The sequence below is a fragment of the Schistocerca gregaria genome, chromosome 10, assembly GCF_023897955.1.
Source record: "Schistocerca gregaria isolate iqSchGreg1 chromosome 10, iqSchGreg1.2, whole genome shotgun sequence".
Taxonomy (NCBI): Eukaryota; Metazoa; Arthropoda; class Insecta; order Orthoptera; family Acrididae; genus Schistocerca; species Schistocerca gregaria.
Window position 1 is genome coordinate 64,695,635 of NC_064929.1, and position 23,384 is coordinate 64,719,018.

General features: G+C 41.8%; 1 protein-coding gene across 5 annotated transcripts in view; it reads right to left on the minus strand.

Annotated features, from left to right (window-relative positions):
- LOC126293291 (F-box/LRR-repeat protein 7-like) overlaps positions 1 to 23,384 on the minus strand; it is a 137,573-nt gene that overhangs the window by 37,564 nt on the left and 76,625 nt on the right. For all 5 annotated transcript variants that reach the window (XM_049986412.1, XM_049986413.1, XM_049986414.1 and 2 more), the window contains exons 3-4: positions 11,512 to 11,680; positions 3,645 to 3,949 (exon numbers count right to left, since the gene is read on the minus strand). In XM_049986412.1, coding sequence (XP_049842369.1) covers positions 3,645 to 3,949; positions 11,512 to 11,680 — 474 coding nt within the window. The remainder of the gene's footprint in view (positions 1 to 3,644; positions 3,950 to 11,511; positions 11,681 to 23,384) is intronic.

A 23,384-nucleotide genomic window follows, 5' to 3' on the forward strand; every position in this document is an offset into this window, starting at 1 on the left:
CCTTTCCCTTAATCCTCCCTTAACTCATTCCATGAATGGGAGCATGCTGGTTGTCATTCTGCTGTACTGTAATTCACCCATGGGGATTAAATAGCTACACAAGGACAGAGCAAGTGACACATAACCATTGTCTGTGAATGTTTAAAAACTGTACAGGATCAATAGCAAGGGTCAATTCTTGCTGATGTATGTTTTTCTCATGAAATATGAGGTCAAGCTCCTGATGTTTCCGTTTCAGTCTTTTTCCTTTCATCTCCAGTGTTTTTATGATTGAAGAGAACACAGTACAGTAAAAACAGGAATTTTCAATTTTCTGTATGCCATAACAACTGAAAATACATCAGGCCCATACTCATTTCGAAATTTGTGGTAAGGTCTTATGGGACCAAACTGCTGAGATCATTGATCCCTAAGCCTACACGCTACTTAATCTAACTTAAACTAATGTATTTATGGACAAAACACACACACACACACACACACACACACACACACACACACACACGTCTAAGGGAGGACTCGAACCTTCGACGGGGGGAGCCACACGGACTGTGACAATGTACCATCCTTATTACACAGGTTTTTGAAATGGGTATGAGATACTTTGTAATTTGTGGTGTATTGCAGGAGATCCACAAGAGTATTCATCTACACACAGTCTGTAGCTTGTGCATCATGAGATCTGTCAAACTGTTCACAAATGTTTATCATGTGCATATTGGCAAACATAACAATGTAATCTGTCAATTTATCATCAAAAGAAAGTCTTTGCAACTGTAAGCACTGATAATGTGCCTGAGTTATGAGGAATAACATTACAAGCCTTGGGCTTTCCCTTAGGACTAACTGTTTCATCTGCCATGTTGACAGCCCATCTTTACTCATATAGCAATCTCAATAATAAATGAAAACAAAAGTATCTCAGCTGAAGAGAAAATGACCACCTTTGTGCTCATTTATTTCAACACTGTCCTTCCCATCTTCCAAACTATCTTCAGACACTGCTCATCATCAGTTGTTAGGAACTCTATATAACTTTGTATGCGATTAACTTCATGGTGATTGAGCATAAGCAATCAAATTGTGTCATACTGAACAAGGTGGTCATGTTGTTCCACTTCGCTGAAATGTATATAGTCACGGATAGTTGCGTGGGGGTAAAAACATGTATGAGGAAACAATGAGGGCAGTAAGGGTTTTAAATAGAGCACAAGAGACAGATGCACAAAAGAGGAATTTACAAGAGACAGATGCACAAAAGAGGAATTTACAGGAGTCAGATCCCTTTGCTCCTCATTATGTCAAAGAACAACAACAGAAGCAAAAAACCCTAGGCTCGTATTGACCCAATGCATGCAGTTAAGGGTTAATGGTACAACAGCAATAACGAGTAAAGACCCTCTTCTTTTGTTAAATATTTGCCTTTGAACATGTAACTGAGAAAAAGTTAATGAAAGGTTCAAAATTATGCTTAAATTTTGTTGGAAGTCGCTAAGAGCTCTCATTATGAAACACTGGATGAGATTAAACTGGGTATTTTTCACTTCATTTTAAGCAAAAGCTATTTTTTCTGACATCTCAATGTTTATGTTATGATATCTTCTGAACTACATCTCATACAGTGATATAATTTTGTAGGACATTACCTGATACATGTAGTTACTTTACGCAAAGGGAGTTGCAAACAGAGTTAATAGCAAAGAAATAATAAATTGAAACTTCACGCCTGACCCTAAAATTTGACTGCATGATCATCAAAAATATAGTAAGCGATACAGTTTTTCCTTTCATCATTTTAAATGTATGTGGAGGGGTGGGAAGGTGGCAGTGTGAAGGGGCACGGGAGGTCACCGAGACAAAGTTTCATACAGGTTTAAAATTATGTGTAAACTTTGTTTGCTAAGTGCCCTCACTTCCAAATACTGAATAAGGAAGGTCCGTGTATTTACACGCCATCCATTACACTGCCTCAAGCCACACTCACGGTCTGTAATACTTGTCTTATTGCGTTAGTCCTTTATCTTAAGATTATGTCTCTCAATGACTAGATTATGGCAGACATTAAAGATATTAAATTTGGTCAATAATAATGAAAAATATTGAGAATCAAATTTTTGTTGCCCCTACACTGGCAACTGGTTTTAATAATATACAGGGTGTCAGAAAAGACTTTCCCTGATTACATAAACTTAAAGACTAGAAGGAAGATACAAATATGAAACTTGTGTCGAATTGTTTACAACTATCAAAGTTTTTTTTCTGTTTTAGGTTCGCAGTACGTACGTAGTGGATGAGGTGCAGTGCCCAAGAAGCCACGTTAACCAATCAGGAGAAGGCACAGTGTGTCCTGTGGTACCATGAGACACGATCACCAACAACAGTGCAGGGACACTTCCAGACAACATTTGGAAGGAATGCACCCGATGTCAAGAGCATTAAAGCCTGGTATGAGAAGTCAAGAACACAGCATCGGTTGAGGACCTTCAGAGGTCAGGTCGACCAAGAACCTCAGCAGACAGGGTGGAAGCTGTAAGGCAGTCTTTTCTGCGAAGTCCACAAAAATCGGTGCGCAGGGCCTCACGTGAATTACAGATGCCAAAAATTTCCCTCCATGACATTTTTCACAAACGTTTATTGTTTTGTGCAACACAAAGTGCAAATCGTTCAGGCCTTGTTGTCCAATGACAGTACACGTCAATATGACTTTGCGGTCGAAATGCTATCACGTATTGAGGACAATGATGGTTATCTCAGACGAATTGCTTTTCCGACGAAGCAACCTTTTTTTGTCAGTGGAGTAGTGAATCGCCATAATGTGCGCATTTGGGGTCCACAACCCCCTGGCGAGGTCATGGAGTGCACCAGAGCCAGTTCAAAGGTGAAGGTTTGCTGCGCGCTATTGCACAATCGAATTATCGAGCCATTCATCTTCGCTGAGGCTACCGTCACATCTGCAGAGTATCTGGACATGTTGCAACTGTATGCTGTTCCTCAGCGGCCTCAGTATCACCCCCATGTCTCGTTTCAGCAAGACAGTGCACCGCCTCATTGTGGTTTGGACGTCCGTGCCTATCTCGATATGACCTTTCCTGGGCCATTGATTGGTTGTGATGGGCAAACGGTTTGGCCTCCACGCTCTCCTGACATACCCCATTAGACTTCTTTTAATGGGGTTATGTCAAGGACGAGGTCTACCAAACACGTGTACCAGATCCTGAAATCCACAGTCGTTGAATCGATCCCTCCAGTGACGTTGGCTAATGTGTGGATGGAAATTGAATATTGTCTAGATGTGCTACGTGCTACCAAAGGTGCTCATGTGGAAGTTAACTGATGTGTGAAAAAAACTTTGATAGTTTGTAAACAATTAGACACCAGTTTCATATTTGTATCTTACTTCTAGTCTGAGTTATCAATTTATGTAATCAGCGAAAGACTATTCGGACACTCTGTAGATTAGCAGTCTTCCTCACGTTTTGTAGGTAATGGGTGCCTTTGCACAGATGAGAATAAAATATGCTGAATTTACAATTACTGCAACATAAAACAATGAGATATTGCATACTATGAAAAGACTCAATGCATGAGAAGTTTAGTGACTCTATATCTTATATAATCATATGAGAAGTGATAATAGCACTTACTTTCTTCCAACCACAGCACACTTTATGCATATGGCCTTCAGGGTGTTCCTCTTGGCATTCAGGAAGTACCTCAGATCATCCATATCGAGAACTGAGAATCCGAAGTCAACCTCGCTTAGTTGTGGGCATCCATCACCCAGAGGTCGCAACACAGGAGTGCTTTCAGCAAAGTGTACTTCCAGATTCAGCACACGGAGATGCTGCAGTTGTGACACTGCCTCTGAAAATTTCTCAGACTTCAGCAATTCATTGGATATCCTCAGCTTTTGTATTTTGGAGCACTTCTCAACCAAGTTCTTCAACACCTGCAACCAAACAGCAATTTCCCTACTATAAAAAAACACACACACACACACACACACACACACACACACACACACACACACCTACCTTCAAACAAAGGACTGGGAAACCTTGAGAGGAAAGAAGCATCATTACTAGGCATTTAAACAATTGTTTTTTGTCAGTTCTGAAGCCCATAATCAAATTTCAGCACTACTTGAACAGCAGCATAACAGATAGACCACACTCCAACAAAGGGAAGTTAGTTAATATTAACTTCTATGGCAACACCTCTTCGGTGCTCCACAGATAGCTACTGTATTCACCTACAGCCATTTGCATTTCACAGTTGAAAGCTGCCAGATGTCAGGGATTTACTTAGGCTGGTGTGACTTTAGGAGTGTCTTAGTGAAAGAAAGAAAAAAAAAAAAATATTAAAAATTAAAGATGTAGTTTTTCACACATTCCAGTGTTTATGAACTCACATCTTTCGATTTGTGTGTTGACAATGATGTATTTGTGTAGGTAAATTCAGTGGCATATATGGATACTGCCTGTGAAATTTATTGCAAACAGAGTTAGTGGCACAGAAGTAAGAAATTTATACGTTATGCATGATGTGGCAGTTTTTCACACATCTCGTGATTTATGACATCATATCTCCTTAAGAGGTTATCCCCACAGCGATTGTTGCCTGACAGTAAGGCATACGTGTTTCAACATTGGCTGAAATCAGTTCACTGACTTAGGAGGAGATGTGGAACATACAAACATACATATACCAAATTTTATAATATATATGGATGGATTTTTTTTCTGTCAGTGAAGTGAGGAAGGGAGATGGCGAAGGAATGAGACACAGTGCATATCTGGCTATAGATAGCTCTCGGTTGCACATCGTGAAGAATTTTGTACGATGGCCGCTTCTTAAGACTGGAAGTGAGAGCGAGGCCATTACAGCCAAACTTGGTGGAAAAGACAGATAAGAGTGTCAGTCTCATGCCTTGTACAAAATTGAACTTAACAGAAACAAATTCTACCTCTACATCTACATCCACAACCATACTCGGCAAGCCGCCTGACGGTGTGTGGCGGACGGTACCCTGAGTACCTCTAGTGGTTCTCCCTTCTATTCCAGTCTCGTATTGTTTGTGGAAAGAAAGATTGTCGGTATGCTTCTGTGTGGGCTCTAATCTCTCTGATTTTATCCTCATGGTGTCTTTGCGAGATATACGTAGGAGGGAGCAATATACTGCTTGACTCTTTGATGATGGTATGTTCTTGAAACTTCAACAAAAGCCCATACCGAGCTACTGAGTGTCTCTCCTGCAGAGTCTTCCACTGGAGTTTATCTATCATCTCCATAACGCTTTCGCGATTACTAAATGATCCTGTAACAAAGTACACCGCTCTCCGTTGGATCTTCTCTATCTCTTCTATCAACCCTATCTGGTACGGATCCCACACCTGTGAGCAGTATTCAAGCAGTGGGCGAACAAGCCTACTGTAACATACTTTCTTTGTTTTCGGACTGCATTTCCTTAGGATTCTTCCAATGAATCTGTCTGGCATCTGCTTTACCGACGATCAACTTTATATGGTCATTCCATTTTAAATCACTCCTAATGCCTACTCCCAGATAATTTATGGAATTAACTGCTTCCAGTTGCTCACCTGCTATTTTGTAGCTAAATAATAAGGGATCTTTCTTTCTATGTATTCGCAGCACATTACACTTGTCTACATTGAGATTCAATTGCCATTGCCTGCACCACGCGTCAATTCGCTGCAGATCCTCCTGCATTTCAGTACAATTTTCCATTGTTACAACCTCTTGATACATCACAGCATCATCTGCAAAAAGCCTCAGTGAACTTCCAATGTCATCCACAAGGTCATTTATGTATATTGTGAATAGTAACAGTCCTAGTGTTGTTCCTGTGAAAAGAGCCTTCTTACAGTAGCAATTGGGTCGGCAACCTGGAAGGAGCTAGTGCAGCAGATTTGCTTACTTTTAGATGGACAGTGTTGAGGATGAGCTGTGCCATGCAACTATCTCTATGAAAGATGAGTTTCTCATTTCTTACAGTGAATTGGCACAGCACTGAGGTCACTGTTGCCACAGCAAACAATATTTTAGTATAAAGGAAAACTCTCCGTGTGCAGCGAAACAATGGTGCCATCGTTACTCTGATTTCTCTCTCACTCATCAGATCTCCGTGTGTCCATCTTGTTATACCTTGTGCATTAATGGGGATTAAGGATATATGCAGTTTTTACCAGGGCTCCTGCATTTATAAATTGTTTCCCAACTGAGCCAATATACGCCTCTGGCCATTAAAATTGATACACCAAGAAGAAATGCAGATGATAAAACAGGTATTTATTGTACAAATATATTATACTAGAACTGACATGTGATTACATTTTCACGCAATTTTGGAGCATAGATCCTGAGAAATCAGTACCCAGAACAACCACCTCTGGCCTTAATAACGGCCTTGATACTCCTGGGCATTGAGTCAAACACAGATTGGATGGCGTATACAGGTACAGCTGCCCTTGCAGCTTCAACACGATACCACAGTTCATCAAGAGTAGTGACTGCCGTATTGTGACGAGCCAGTTGCTCGGCCACCATTGACCAGGCATTTCCAGTTGGTGAGAGATCTGGAGAATGTGCTGGCCAGGGCAGCAGTCGAACATTTTCTGTATCCAGAAAGGTCCGTACTGGACCTGCAACATGCGGTCGTGCATTATCCTGCTGAAATGTAGGGTTTCGCAGGGATTGAATGAAGGGTAGAGCCACGGGTCATACCACATCTGAAATGTAACGTCCAATGTTCAAAGTGCCGTCAATGGTAACAAAAGGTGACCGAGGCGTGTAATCAATGGCACCGTATACCATCACGCCGGGTGATACGGCAGTATGGCGATGAGGAATACACGCTTCCAATGTGCATTCAACGCAATGTTGCCAAACACAGATGTGACCATCATGATGCTGTAAACAGAACCTGGATTCATATGAAAAAATAACGTTTTGCCATTTGTGCATTCAGGTTCGTCATTCAGTACACCATCGCAGGCACTCCTGTCTGTGATGCAGCATCAAGGGTAACCGCAGCCACGGTCTCCTTGATGATAGTCCACGCTGCTGCAAATGTTGTCGAACTGTTCGTGCAGATGATTGTTGTCTTGCAAACGTCCCCATCTGTTGACTCAGGGATCGAGATGTGGCTGCACGATCTGTTACAGCCAGGCGGATAAGATGCCGGTCATCTCGACTGCTAGTGATACGAGGCCGTTGGGATCCACCACGGCGTTCTGTAATACCCTCCGGAACCCACCGATTCCATGTGCTGCTAACAGTCATTGGATCTCGACCATCGCGAGCAGCAATTTCGCGATACGATAAACTGCAATCACGATAGGCTACAATCCGACCTTTATCAAAGTCAGAAATTTGATGGTACACATTACTCCTTTTTACACGTGCCATCACAACGTTTCACCAGGCAACGCCGGTCAACTGCTGTTTGTGTATGAGAAATCGGTTGAAAACGTTCCTCATGTCAGCACATTGTAGGTGTTGCCACCGGCGCCAACCTTGTATGAATTCTCTGAAAAGCTAACCATTTGAAACTTCCTGGCAGATTAAAACTGTGTGCCCGACCGAGACTCGAACTCGGGACCTTTGCCTTTCACGGGCAAGTGCTCTGTCAACTGAGCTACGCAAGCACGACTCACGCCCGGTACTCACAGCTTTACTTCTGCCAGTACATCTCCTTGTTCGCAGGAGAGCTTCGGGTTTGGAAGGTAGGAGACGAGGTACTGGCAGAATTAAAGCTGTGAGTACCGAGCGTGAGTTGTGCTTCGGTAGCTGAGATGGTAGAGCACTTGCCCGCGAAAGGCAACGGTCCCGAGTTCGAGTCTCGGTTGGGCACACAGTTTTAATTTGCCAGGAAGTTTTATATCAGCGCATGCTCCGCTGCAGAGTGAGAGTCTCATTCAGCTAATCATTTGCCTATCACAGCATCTTGTTCCTGTCGGTTAAATTTCGCGTCTGTAGCACATCATCTTTGTGGTGTAGCAATTTTAATGGCCAGTAGTGTAACAATCAGTCACATTAATATGACCACCTGTGTAAACCCTGCATAGCCAACTTTTGCAGAATGGACCACTGCAAGAAGCACAGGAAAAGCATCACTGAGGTTTTGGAAGATACCGACAAGGGTGTGGAACCGTAGCAATTCCAGTACCGTTGCAAGCTGTGTTCACTTTCTCGCTCGAGGATCCATTTAACAGCCCGACTGAGGTGGTCCCACAGTTTCTCGAATCAGTCTAAATCCGGCGGTTTGGTGGTCCGTGGAGTACAGCAGACCCATTGTGGTGCTCATCAAAACACACACACATACACTGCGAGCTGTGTGAGACATTGCACTGCCCTGCCGGAAGAGCCCATTTTGCTGAGGAGAAACAAACTACATGTGGGGGTGAACATAGTCTGCGATGATATATCCATACTTGTGTTGATCCAGTGTGTCTTCCAGAATAATGTCGTCGCCCAGTAAATGTCACAAAAAAGTTCCCCAGACCGTTACCCTCCCTCCTCCACATTGGGCCCCTTTCGATTGCTGCAAGACCGTACACCGACGGTGATCTGTCCGACAGAGCACGACACACGATTCATCTGATATGTTCACCTATTGCCACTCAGTGGACTTCCAGTTCGGTACTGACGTGCAGATTCCACCCTTCATCACTGATGAACGGCAGTCAGCGTGGGTACATCAACCAGGCACCTGCAGCAGAGGCCCATACACAGCAACTTTTGCTGAATGGCCATTGAGGAGACACTGTGGGTTGCCCTTGGTTCATCTGGCGGTCAGTTGCTCAACAGCTGCACATCTATTTGCACACACACATCTCTGCATCTGTCATTTACCCCTGTCGTCTATGAACTGTGGTGCACAACAGTTGCCTCTGCACTGGTTTTGTATAGTGCCATTTTGCTTAACTTCTGCAGTGTTACGCGGCTTTATACTTAATTACAGAATTACTATTTTATCAGTTGATTTGTTTTCACCACGTAATGCCTGCTGTTTACATCCTTCTTCGTTGCTGAGTGATGTATCACTTTTTGTTCTGACGCCACAACTCTTCCTTTCCCATATCTTTACTACTTTTTATCTATATAAATGATGAACTATTGGTTTTGCCGTTTAACAACTTTTTAATAACTGTTGAATATTACAGGCATCGGGTCCCATATAATGTGCCCCCCCCCCCCCCCCCCCACCCCCTATACGTTTTACATGAACCTTTCAAGACTCGATCGATCTGTTAACAAAGAGAAGGCAGAATATCTCTTCCTTTTATGTTGTCCAACAACGACCTAGGAAGCTCGACGCCCTCACGGCCCAGGCTCTTCCATGGCTCGCGGTAGTTTGCAGCATTCGTTTTATTCCTTGCCTACTTGCCGCTACGTACAACTTCCGTGGTGATCGTCAGGCAACGTCTTCCACGTTGTCTGCAACATAAATAAACTTTCTTCCCACAGTCTTTCTGAAACCCCAAAAACAAACTTAGAGAACATAATAATAATAACTGTTCTTACAATTATTCGTGTAAGTCTTGGTCGATTTAATGAGGGGTGGGACAGGCCTAAGCCTTGTGACACCACACTTCCATCCTAGCTCCTCCCAGGTTGCTAACCAAATTGGTACCGCAGGTAGGCTCCCCTAACAGAAACAAATTCTTGCAATGTTTCTGTGAAGTTCAATTTGGTATGAAGCATGAGACTGACAATATATCTGTCTTTTCCACATCATGACAACAACTGAACTGTTTTCGCTGTCTCCTGACATGCTTTATAGACCCTCCTCTGCAAATGCTACCACGTGCCATCTGTGAGAGGCTATTGCACACTGATGTTGAACACAGGTGGCAGTCACATTAATGTCACTGGACTGTGTAAATTCTTTTGTATGCCGAGCCAAAATATTAGACTGAGTGTTGTTAACTCCCCTCTCCTCTCAGCCATCTTGCAGTTTGAATTTTATCTCCAGCTGCAATATTGCTGTTACGCCCTGTAAGTATTCTGCCTCGGTAGCTGCACAGCAGATTCTTAAGCAAATTTGCTGGGTTGGGGATTTTCTCCACTAGGGGACTGGGTGTTATGCTGTTGATGCTGTGGTGTCAACGTAAGTGACATATCACCTGGACTCACTGAATGGGCATGTCCTGAAAGCAAACAATAAAAAAAAAAACCTTCAAGTACGGTCAAATCCAAGATTTTTCTTCTAGAGCAGGGGTGTGCAGGAATCCTGCATGTGTGTGGTGCACTTGCCCGTGTGCAATTAACAGGTGTTCTGCGTGCACACAGGGGCAAGCTGGCCACCCGCTTCTCTCTCTTCCCCTCCGTACCTTCTGTCCACTCCTTCCTCTGTAATGCATTTTGTTTCCTAGCTTGCTTTATTGAATGAAGGAATAAGGTTAGTACAAGTGCTTCAAAGAAATTGTGGTTTGAAAGAGTACCTATTACCTAATATACGTTTTATTTAATTATCACAGGTGGAGTTTACAATACGTTTAATATCTGGAACAAAATTTCTACATATAGATGAATGCAAACAGTTACGTAAATTTTCATCAGTGATGTTTGCTCTTAACCGAGACTTATTAATTCAGCAAATGGTTTTCCAGCTCTCGCTATATTACGCGCGATCTTATAACTACGACAGATTCATCTACTATCGTCAGATCGCTCTTCTTAAGCTCAGTCAGTTTCCCCATCTACGCAGAATCCGACAATAAATTGTACTCGTCCTTGTGAAACTTCCGCTGACCAGCGAGAATACTGCCACATATTAAACATTTCGAATTTTTACATTTTTGCACAAAGAAAAAATTATTCTCCCACTACTTTTTTAAAAGATAGCAAATATCCACTTCTCCATTTCCTTGTTTCACTCTGCATTTTCTGGTTCTTGAAATACAACGTTCACTACATAGTGGTCGCTTCGCATCAACGTCCGCAGCTTAGCCTGGCACTACACTGCCGCAACCTGCCGGCTGACATCACTGCCCCGGTCGACGATTGCACGCGAGCTGCACACGTGCACTGCTGTGCGCTCATGAGCCATGTGCAACGTTTGCCCTTGATGCCCCTGTTCTAGAGCATCATCATTTTGAATAATGTGCACAAATCTCTTCCAGAGGAATCACTGAGTGAAATAATTTGGTTATTTTACCTAACCACACATGCACAGTCAATCAAAGTAATGAGCCATGGACAATTAATCTCAGACAGAGACCAAAGCAGGGGTAGACTCACAGCCTCTCTCTGCAGCTGACTTAATTTTAGACTGAAAATTATGATGCTAACAAATATTTGGTAAAAAAAAATTTATACTTTCTAACAAAGGTTGTACAGGCCAGGAATGGTTGTATTACACAAGCTTTGGAATGCTTAGTTAGTCCTTATTACTAACCTAAAGGTATTTAAAAGTAAAAATTGGTAGCAAAAGAAGACATCCAGTATCAAGAGGTGAGACTTTAATCTAAAGGACGTAACACTTACTGAGTAGCTGAGCTCCTGGGTGACATGCAGGTGCAGCTCCAAGAGTTTGGGGCATCCGTTGTAGAGAGCACGAAAGACGCGCGACGTGGCACTGCGCTGCATGCTCACGTGACGCAGGTTCGGGACGTCGTTGAACGTCTGTATCGCCTCCTTGTCAGTTGTATCAGAACTACACAATAACATAGCTTCTATAAAGAAAATTTGCGAATGGCTGAAGCAACAACCATAGGATGAAATCACCTTGGAGAATCAATAAACAGCCAAGCAGCTGTAAAATGGAAGGATTATTAAAACCCATTTACCACAGTTTTTCGGAAGCAAATAATGATGACCTAAACAGGTTGACAGTGGTACATTAAAATATAGCCAAAAGGCATCAGTCAGATATAAAATTTCACCTCCATAATAGTTAAGTCAGAGACAGCAAAGGACTTGGAAGAGCAGTTGAACGGAATGGATAGTGTCTTGAAACGAGGATATAAGATGAACATCAACAAAAGCAAAACGAGGATAATGGAATGTAGTCGAATTAAGTCGGGTGATGCTGAGGGAATTAGACTAGGAAATGTGACGCTTAAAGTACTAAATGAGTTTTGCTATTTGGGGAGCAAAATAACTGATGATGGTCGAAGTAGAGAGGATATAAAATGTAGACTGGCAATGGCAAGGAAAGTGTTTCTGAAGAAGAGAAATTTGTTAACATCGAGCATAGATTTAAATTTCAGGAAGCCATTTCTGAAAGTATTTGTATGGAGTGTAGCCATGTATGGAAATGAAACATTGACGATAAACAGTTTGGACAAGAAGAGAATAGAAGCTTTCGAAATGTGGTGCTACAGAAGAATGCTGAAGATTAAATGGGTAGATTACACAACTAATGAGGAAGTATTGAATAGGATTGGGTAGAAGAGAAGTTCGTGGCACAACTTGACCAGAAGAAGGGATCGGTTGTTAGGGCATGTTCTGAGGCATCAAGGGATCACCAATGTAGTATTGGAGGGCAGCGTGGAGGGTAAAAATCGTAGAGGGAGACCAAGAGATGAATACACTAAGCAGATTCAGAAGGATGTAGGTTGCAGTAGGTACTGGGAGATGAAGCAGCTCGCACAGGATAGAGTAGCATGGAGAGCTGCATCAAACCAGCCTCAGGACTGAAGACCTCAACAACAACAACAACAACAACAACAACAACAACAATTAAAGCATGCAGAATATGGTGGTTGTCATTTAGCATTACCTCACCACTGTGCAGCTAGTGCACTAGGGTTGTGTGTGCAACACTTGGGCCCAGGAAAAATTCTGTAGAGAGAGGGCACTAGTAGAATGTGCGACAAGGGTGCGTGACAGTGAATGAACATTATTATGCTAAACTTGCTAGCATAATGATGTTCATTCACTATTGTGCACCATCTTCGCACATTCTACTAGTGCCCTCTCTTGTCGGAAGCTCTCCTTAGCCCACACATAGCATGTGTGACACCAGAGCACTATCTGTACAATGGTGAGGTAATGCTAACTGACAACCACCATATTGTGTATGTTTTAATTATTACAGGGGAGAAATTTGATATCTGATTGATGTGTTGCAGCTATATTTTAATGTATCTCTGCCACAACATGTAACACAGAAAGTCTGAATTACTTACTTACTTACTTACTTACTGACTGACTGACCAACACACACACACACACACACACACACACACACACACACACAGGATTAAAGGATTTCAATAAAGCTTCAATTTAGCACTGATTGGCTCTTTATTAATTCTACAAGAACAACAACACATGCACAAAAATGAGGGAATTGGCAGCAATATTAACTTTCAGAACATGTGGTTCCTTCAAATGAAAACAAGAAGTAAGAACTCTTAGGAGATGGGTAGCAAACACATTCAATACTAGCAACACAGATGAAATAAAAGGATACATCAATATTTAAGTTGCAAATAAAATGGTAGCAAACAGTCATTATTTGCAAACTCCAGATTTTTACGAGTAGCACTCTGAAGGAGACATAATGGGCAACAACAAAGAAGAAATGTCGAGCAAAGCAATGAGCTCAAATTATGCCAACCAGTCCTATTGTCATCCACCTCTTCCCTGGTTAATATCTCACATCATCATCATCATCATCATCATCATCATTCATCATCATCATGTTCACTTTCTGTCACCACATTTTGCAGCTACTTTGGGTGACCATCTTATTCACTGTGACCCACTCTGACAGAATACTGGAATGTTGTATTGTGACTTTATTTACTTATTTCATACACATCTCCAGCTTATTATTCCATCCATATCACCAGCCTACCACTCAGGTCATTGCAGGTGAAGATACAGAAAATGCAAGGTATATATTGCAAATTCTGATGGGCAAATATGACAAATACTGAATGACTAACACCAAGAATGAATTTTCGCTCTGCAACAGTGTGTGCACTGATTTTAAACTTCTTGGCAGGTTAAAACTGTGTGGCTGTCTGGGACTCTACCATTAGATCTTAACATTCAAAAAACACAGTATTATGCAGTACAAGAAAGAACAATGAACTAACATAAATCAAAGGATGTGAGGGATTCAGATACTTGAGAGTATTACTGTCATCCAACAGTGGAACCACAACTGACATAAATAAAAGATATAGCAAGACGAGGAAACAACAGTTTCTTGGAATAGCAGCGTAATAAGAGAGATTGTTATATGACACGCCACAGAGATGCGAATGGAAAGAAAGAAAGAAGAGGGGAGAGAGAGAGAGAGAGAGAGAGAGAGAGAGAGAGAGAGAGAGAGAGAGAGAGAGAGAGAGAGAGGGGGGGGCGGTAGTAACCTATAGTAAATGAATGTAATCATGTAGAAGATGCTTACTATCGCTCACACATTTAGTAAATTCTACATCATCATAGGCATTTATCTTGATCTTTGGTTGAAATATTCCCACTGCTATGCAACTTTTTCAAGTCGGATGGATTTAAAACAGCTGGAAGTTTTATTTAGTGCAATGTTAACTGTCTCTGTACATGCTGAATAAGTCCACGTGGGGGAAGCAAATTCAACTGTAGATTAGCATACCCCAACTGCTGGAGTCCACATCACTGTGAGGCTAGCTTTCAACGAGAACTAACAAGGTCACAAACTAATTTCTTCTCATCTCAATCCTCCATATTCACCTCTCACAGTGTTTATTGAAGATGGGTGACCTGTCAGTGATGATACATAGCTAGATTGCTGAGTCTATATTCAGCCTCATCTGTCTAAGGTGATGTTTAATTTCTTTCCAGTTATTTGTATTTAACAGGCACAATTCTGTCACTTGTGTCTTTGACGGACTAAGGGTCAGCTGGTTGTATTCTTAGTATTCCTAGAAATTCCAGAGCAAGACTGTCAACATACAGAAAATACTTTGTGTTTTGAGGATGGTGGTCACTGATACACACATTGAACAACATGTGAAACAGTGGACTTCTCTAAAGTAAACAGTTCCTCTGGTATTTCCAACTGCTGTGACTGCTCTGAAAAAGCAATGCAAAACTTTCCACTGTCTTCTAATATAAATATTAATCTGGCAACACCACAATTCTTTGTCGTTTTGAAAAGCATTCTTACACATATTCCATGTTATATTAACATTCTATGTGGCTGTGTGATCAAAAGATAACACACCCATTAGATGTGTGTGTGTTTTGGATATTCTGTACAATGTTATACCTCTTGAAACCAGCTTGTTCAGATGATATTAGTTCTAGTTCTACGAATGGATCGAAATGAGTCAAGATTATATGTCCAAAGGTTTTACACGGATGATTTGGGAGCAATACTGGCCCAGAGTTCTTAGAATCTCTTCCAGGTTTTAATAGTGAGATTACTTTTCTTTGCGAATGTGATGTTGTCTCAAACCTTTACTGAGTAATCGGTTAACCAAATAATATTAAGGGAAAATATTTTATCTATTTGTTCAGCAACTTTAGAATATTTAGATTTCCTAATTACTTCCTCCAGTTTGTTATTTAAAAGTCATCCACCTTTCCTGCTTTGATGTAACAGATTGTTCCACCTCTTCCTCAGAATCAGATGAAAGATGTTCATGCAAAGCCATTGTTTAAGGTTAGCACATAGAGAAGTTCCACTGTGGACGTTGATTTTGATTTGTTTACAAACGATAAATAAAAGGAGAGCGCACAGGACATTGGCAAGACACAATGCTGTCAAGAGTCTCCACCTGCTGTGGGGGTGGTATTTATACTTTGGTATTGCAGCTTGGAGGTGTCTGTGAAGACATAGCAAACACCTCTGTGGACAATGCAAAACATCGACAGAAACAGACGCGAAATTAAGTCTGGTGGGTATAACTGCATTTCCACCCTGCACTGGAAGGTGGAAGTTTACCCCCACAAATAAATACAAGTTTAATTCCTTTCACACTTCTGTATTCTCATCAGTCTCAACATATCATAATTATGTTGGCACAAGAGAGTTATTTGGGAGCAATGAGGTGCAAAGAAGTGTTAAGTTGTTTATACATAGAGACTATTTCAGTCATTATTGTGATGAGTTTAACATGTAAATCAGCACAACTGGAACTTACATCACTAGTCTGGTAAAGAACACACTCCCACCATACTAGTGCAGTTTTTCAGGAGTAAGCATCATTTCTGTGATCGTGGGACAATTGCCATGTAGTTTGTTTTGCACGTCCTGTAGAGGTACGACAAGTTATGCAACACATTTTTTTCTCAGCCAGTTTGGTTGGAAAAAAATGTGGAATTTGTTTTGGGACATCATGGAATACAGGGTACATCAAAAAAATGTACACACACTTTGAACGAACTTTCATAGACAGTTTATTTCCCGTTCTACAAGGTTAAATATCTGTGAGAAAGTAATGTTATGTTTCTTCAACAGGTGGCAGCAGTGGGAAGGAAGTAACTGCAACATGGCGGACGTGCGTTTGAGCTTTGAAGCGCAGAAGCAGATAGTTAAGTGGTACTGGAAGTTTGAGAATGTAGCTGCAGTTCGAAGACAGTGGAGAAGTGAGTCTGGAACAGTGTGTCATGTGCATAAAGGTCGATCAGGGTGTCCTCATACAGCTGCAAGTGATGATTCCACAACTACGGTCTTGGAACTGTTTCAGCTTTCGCCTCAAAAATCTTCAAGGCAAGCGGCACGTGCTAGTAGTGTGCTACGCACTCTGAAGAAAGGCAAGTTTCGTGTGTACATTCCAAGGCTGGTGCAACAGCTAAGTGATGACGATCCACATCGAAGGTTAGAATTTTGTGAATGTGTTCAGGAGATGGTGAGACGTGAACCGGGATTTATGGGTAGCATAATTTGGTCGTATGAAGCCCAATTCAAACTCAATGGAACTGTCAAATGGCACAATTGTGTGTACTAGGCTGAAGATAATCGTCACATTACAGTTGAAAAGGCTGTGAATTTGCCTAGTGTAAATGTGTGGTGTGGTTTGTCTGCAAGGGGGCTCATTGGGCCTTTCCGCTTTGAAGGTACTGTTACTGGAGAAACATACCTAACAATGCTTGCTGACTCCATATTCCCTGCCATTCCTGCGTTATACTGTGATGAGTCATTTCCAACATGATGGCGGCCCACCACACTATCATAGGGACGTACGAGCATACCTGGATCACAATGTGCCAGGCCAGTGCATAGGACAGAGGGGACCAATCTGGTTTCCTGCACGCTCCCCAGACCTCACGCCGCTGGATTTCTTCTTATGGGGCACAGCGAAAGATGAGGTGTACAAACGTAAATCACGTAACCTGGACACACTTTGGAATGAGATTCAGGCAGTGTGTGCAGAAATCTCATTGGACTCTTTGGTATGATATACGGAATCAGTGGTGACTCGTACTCAGAAATGTATTGATGCTGAAGGCCACCAGTTTGAATATTAATAACATTTGCAAAGTACATTTATTTTTCCAATTGGACTTTAAGCTTTCCATTTCCAGAAATTTAACATTGTAGAACGGGAAATAAATTTTCTATGACACTTCAAAGTGTATATACATTTTTTGACACATCCTGTATTCCCGTTTCAGCTCCTGCAGTTTCATGAAGTTCCGATAGGCGGCAGAGCTACATGTAGTCCCACAGGCACCTGCACAATATCTACAGAGACCTGGCAACGAACAAAAGTACGGTGAGTCATCAGATGAGGCACCTTTCATCATTGCAACATCTCCCCCGTGCCAGTTAGTCACACATAGCTGTGACTCCTGCAATGTTGGAATCTTCAGACTTCCATCTGTTTCGCCCAATGAAGGATGCACTCTACAGGAAGCACTAAGTGGATAGTAAGGATGCAGCAAGATGTTGAGTCCGACGTCAACTTGTAGAGTCGTACCATGTGGGCATACAGGCCCTCTCAGTAAGGTGGTGTAATGCCGTTGCATTGAATGGAGATTATGTTGAAAAACAGTGTTTTATAGCCAAAATAATGGGGAATAATATTGTGCATTTGAATCGTGATTAAAATCAACCTGCTTTCAAAAAATAAGTGTTGAATTACTTACTGAATGTGTAGTACGGCTGACCTCTCACAAGTGTTTATTTAGGCTACTAAAGACTTGTAAGACTACAGTCTTCAAATATTTATTGACATCAGTACATGCACATGACATGTGGCATCAGAGGACACAGTTTGTTCCTAGGGAAGTCAGGCTCGCCTACCCTGCTCCGACCTCCCCCCTCAAAGATGCTGTAACTTACCAAACGAGAAAGTGCTGGTATGTTGATAGACACAATGAAAACACACACATAAATTTGAAGCTTTTGCAACCCAAGGTTGCTTCATCAGGGAAGAGGGGAGGAGAGGGAAAGATGAAAGGATGTGGGTTTCAAGGGAGAGGGTAAGGAGTCATTCCAGTCCTGGGAGCAGAAAGACTTACCTTAGGGGGGAAAAAAGGACAGGTACACACACACACACACACACACACACACACACACACACACACACACACACACACATCCGTACATATACAGACACAGGCAGACATATGTAAATGCAAAGAGGATGGGCAGAGATGTCAGTCAAGGCAGAAGTACGGAGACAAAGATGTTGAATGACAGGTACGGTACGAGGGGTGGCAACTTGAATTTAGCGAAGGTTAAGGCCCAGTAGGTAGTAGGAAGAATGTACTGAAGGACAACTTCTCATCTCCGGAGTTCTGATAGGTTGGTCCCACTGACACCAACCTAACAGAACTCCGGAAATGGGGACCTGCCCTTCAATACATTCTTTCTTCCAGTTACCCACCAGGCCTTAATCTCCGCTAATTTCGAGTTGCCGCCCCTCGCACCTCACCTGTCATTCAACAACATCTTTGCCTCTGTACTTCCATCTCGACTGACATCTCTGCCCAACCACTTAGTATTTAAATATGTCTGCCTGTGTCTGTATATGTGTGTGTGTGTGTGTGTGTGTGTGTGTGTGTGTGTGTGTGTGTGTGTGTGTGTGTGTGTGTGTGTGTGTGTGTGTGTGCGCGCGCGCGCGTGCACACGTGCGTGCACACATGCGTGAGTGTATACCTGTCTTTTTTTTCCCCCCTATGGTAAGTCTTTCTGCTCCCGGGATTGGAATGACTCCTTACCCTCTCCCTTGAAATCGACATGCTTTCGTCTTTCCCTCTCCTTCCCTCTTTCGTGATGAAGCAACCGTTGGTTGAGAAAGCTTGAATTTTGTGTGTGTGTGTTTGTGTATCTATCAACATACCAACGCTTTTGTTTGGTAAGTTACATCATCTAGGGGAAGTCCCCAAACCACCTTTCCCACCCTCTGGCTCTTACCCTTGTAACCGTGTCCAGTTACAAGGGTAGGAGCAACCTCCCACCACCACCCACTCCAGTCCTGTAACCCGGAAGGTGTACAAGATCAAAGGCAGAGCCACGTGTGAAAGCACCCACGTGATTTACCAACTGATCTGCCTACACTGTGACGCTTTCTAAGTGGGAATGACCAGCAACAAACTGTCCATTCGCATAAATGGACCCAAGCAGACAGTGTTTGTTGGTAATGAGGATCACCCTGTGGTTAAACATGCCTTGGTGCATGGCCAGCACATCTTGGCACAGTGTTACACCGTCCGGGTTATCTGGATACTTCCCACACACATCAACCTATCCGAACTCCGGAGATGGGAACTTGCCCTTCAGTATATCCTCTCTTCTCGTTACCCACCAGGCCTCAACCTCCGCTAATTTCAAGTTGCCGCCACTCATACCTCACCTGTCATTCAACAACATCTTTGCCTCTGTACTTCCGCCTCGACTGACATCTCTGCCCTTACTCTTTGCCTTTAAATATGTCTGCTTGTGTGTGTGTGTGTGTGTGTGTGTGTGTGTGTGTGTGTGTGTGTGTGTGTGTGTGTTTGTGTTTGTGTTTTTGCGCGCGCGCGAGTGTACACCTGTCTTTTTTTCCCCCAAGGTAAGTCTTTCCGCTCCCGGGATTGGAATGACTCCTTACCCTCTTCCTTAAAACCCACATCCTTTCGTCTTTCCCTCTCCTTCCCTCTTCCTGACGAAGCAAACGTTGGTTGCGAAAGCGTGAATTTTGTGTGTATCGACATGCCAGCGCTTTCGTTCGGTAAATCACATCATCTTTGTTTTTATGGACTGACAAACTAGCTGCCAATCCGCCATACCCAAGACATGAGTGGGGAGTAACATGCCTGGTCAGGGAAGGCACAATACTCCTCTCTCTAAAGAAGCGTTACAGGTACAGATCCATTACCACATGTGGTTGGGCATTATACCGCCGAAGCAAGAGTTCTGAGAAGCACAGCGGAGGACCAGTAACTGTTGCTATGAATCCGCCCTTGCATGGTAGTCTTGGCATAACACCAACCTCTCCAGCTGCAAAATAAGGTGGAGCTACAGAGCCCACCTGTACACTATGTCTGTAATCTCCATCACTCATTGCTAGTACACTGTTCAACATATCGTTTGAACTCTGGTACATGCAGGGTATTCATTCTGCAACTCACAGCCAGAGCTGGGTTTACAACAAACAACGCTGTATGATGTTCCACCGGCTTGTTACCACTGTATCAGGAGGCAAAGTAAATACCAATTAGGAGCTAAGACTTCCAGTTATTTAATCTTGCTCACATTATTATTCTAGCACACTCAACAACCTCTTCTGATTGAACTTCTTTTCTCAAAGTCCTGAAGTTACTCGAGGAAGTTACGGGTACAAATCCAACATCCAGTTCTTGAAATAAATGTGATTCTTCTGATAAACAATGTATCATATATTGCACTCTTGTTTACAATGATTGTGTGATACAAAAATACTTTATCATACGGAAAATCACAATACATTGACAAGGATGACCACTCCAAAAACGACCTGTCTTACTTTAACAGATTTCAATTGAGTCGCGTGTAACAAGTTTTTCTTGTCCCCGTGACGTCACAGCAACTGTAACAGCCGCTCTTCCTCTGTGACACACGCAATATCTCTGAGACAGTAACTGACAACACTGAATAAACTTCTTGACGAGCAGGTACTGTGAACTTGTTAAGACATTTATTGTAATCCCAGTTTGCAGATCTGCTACGTCCATTCATCTCCCGATAAATGCACATAAATAAAACTTATATCCAAATAGTATATTCATTACTAAAATAAACTTTTTTGTGATCATCATCACTGGTTCGAAAAATGCCTGTGCTTTTTTGTTTGTTTTGGGGAACACATCCCTTCACCAAAGTGATATTTTATACTACAGCTTATAATCACCCTCCAACTTAACACAAAGAACAAACCAAATAATATGGCAGCAAAAGTGCTGCTGCCCCGCTTTCCACATTTTCATTTCTCACCAAGATTACCAAAAAAGTAAGTGGCGGTTACCAAAAAAGTAAATACCGGTGAAGATATACTGGCACCTAGGCCCGATCTTACCATGCCTATGCATAATTCCAGTACTGGTTCCACCAATATCCAGTGTCGTTATAGTTTGTTCAGGCCTTCATACCAGCAACAGAGAACACACTACCAACACCAAATATCACATAAGAAACACACACATTGATGCTTTATTTTATGACATTCCAATGCAGTGTTGCTCTTCCAACCTAAGTCCCTTTTCCAATTACTTTTTTTCCTGTCTGTTTCTAAGCATCCTACTATTATGAGGGGCGTTCAATAAGTAATGCAACATTCCCCCCCACCCCCTGAAAGCATGTTCATTTTATTCAGTGTGCCAATATACGAGGGTAATCCCAAAAGTAAGGTCTCCTATTTTTGTTATAAGTACATAGACCTGTTTATTTCTACAATGGTTTACATCAGTTTACAGCTTGAAGATTTAACCGTTTTTCGACATAATCACCATTTCTGTCGATGTATTTTTGTAGACACTGTGGCAGTTATTGTATGCCCATGTCATACCAGCTCGCCGTCATGCTGTTCAGAAAGTTATGAACCTGTTCTTTCACCCCGTCGTCGGAGCTGAATCGCTGGGACCACAATTAATGCACTATTAGGCATAAGAATAATACAAATATAAACATGACATGATACGTATATTCTTCTGCATTTGCTGTTGTCTCACTCTGCTTTCGTAGTTTACTAGGCAGGCAGAATTTAAATGAAGTAGCAACAAACATGAAAGAATACATAGCAAAATATTTATATTCGTATTATTCTTATGGTGAAGAGAATACTGCATGTGATTCATAATTCATAAAAGTTCTCATTAGAAACCATCTCCTGTCAAATGTAGGAAAAAAACTCAGAACGTAGAGTTTCCCATCTTGATAAACATCCCAAACAGTCTTGCCAGTCGGATTTTTGTAGGATATTGAAATGCTGCTACATTCGAAGATGAACAATACAGAATTTGCATTTACTTCGTTGGATAATGTATGAAAATGCAGTGGTCAATACTCAGGGCAGAGAAAAAAGCTCGTCTTCCATCTTTTTTTCTTTCTTTTTTTTTAATTTATTTACTGACTTAGAGGTTTTGGCATGCCTGTGTAGCGTCACATATATTCAACGGCAGAAGTTAGTTGTGGCGGCACCTACCAACATTTTTCAGAACTTCCGCTTACTTTGCACTTGATGCTAAGCCGCAGGCAGTTTTTTGGATTACAAAAACCGGAAAAAAAGTGCAGCTTAGATTCGAGTAAATCGGTAGTTTTAGAGAGAAAATGAATAGGCCCTTTTTTGTAAAGTATTTAATGTAGTTTAACTTTGTAATGTGGCATGGTTTGACTACAGGAAGAGTTATCCAAGATAAGTATGCGAACTTAACATTAAATGTGTGCTATCGTGGAAATCATTTGGAATAGGGCATACGTCTATATGAAATTTTTAGCTTCTGTGTCATTCTTTAGCAGTTGCAGTGGCAATCAAACTTCAAAAACTAAAATTCGAAATTTTTATGCTTTCTGAGGATCCCACGGACAAAATTAAAGATTAATACTTCCACAATACCTTGTGTAGCAAAATAAATTGTCAGCCACTGTTGTTAGGAGTGGAAACACTGTCTGCCTAAACTGAGGGTTACACTTCATATGTTATGTATGTGAAACTGAAGCAATCACTTAGTATAGCCAAGTCTGATGCCATATCCAAGTTATGTGGATATTTCACTCTTCACTTGTTTAAGAGGCACAGAAATAAATAAGAAAAAGAGCAAAGTTCCTTTAAGGTACTTCTATTTTTTATGCTTTTATTTCAATGAAATGACTCCCTCCTTAGATACAATCCATTCGTTATAATTTAGTTCCACTTCAAATGCAATTCAGTAAAAATTAAAACAACTATTTGTGGAATTTCAGATAAATTTAGGGACACAATCATAAACGGGAAAGACTGTGTAGAAGGAAAAAGAGAAAA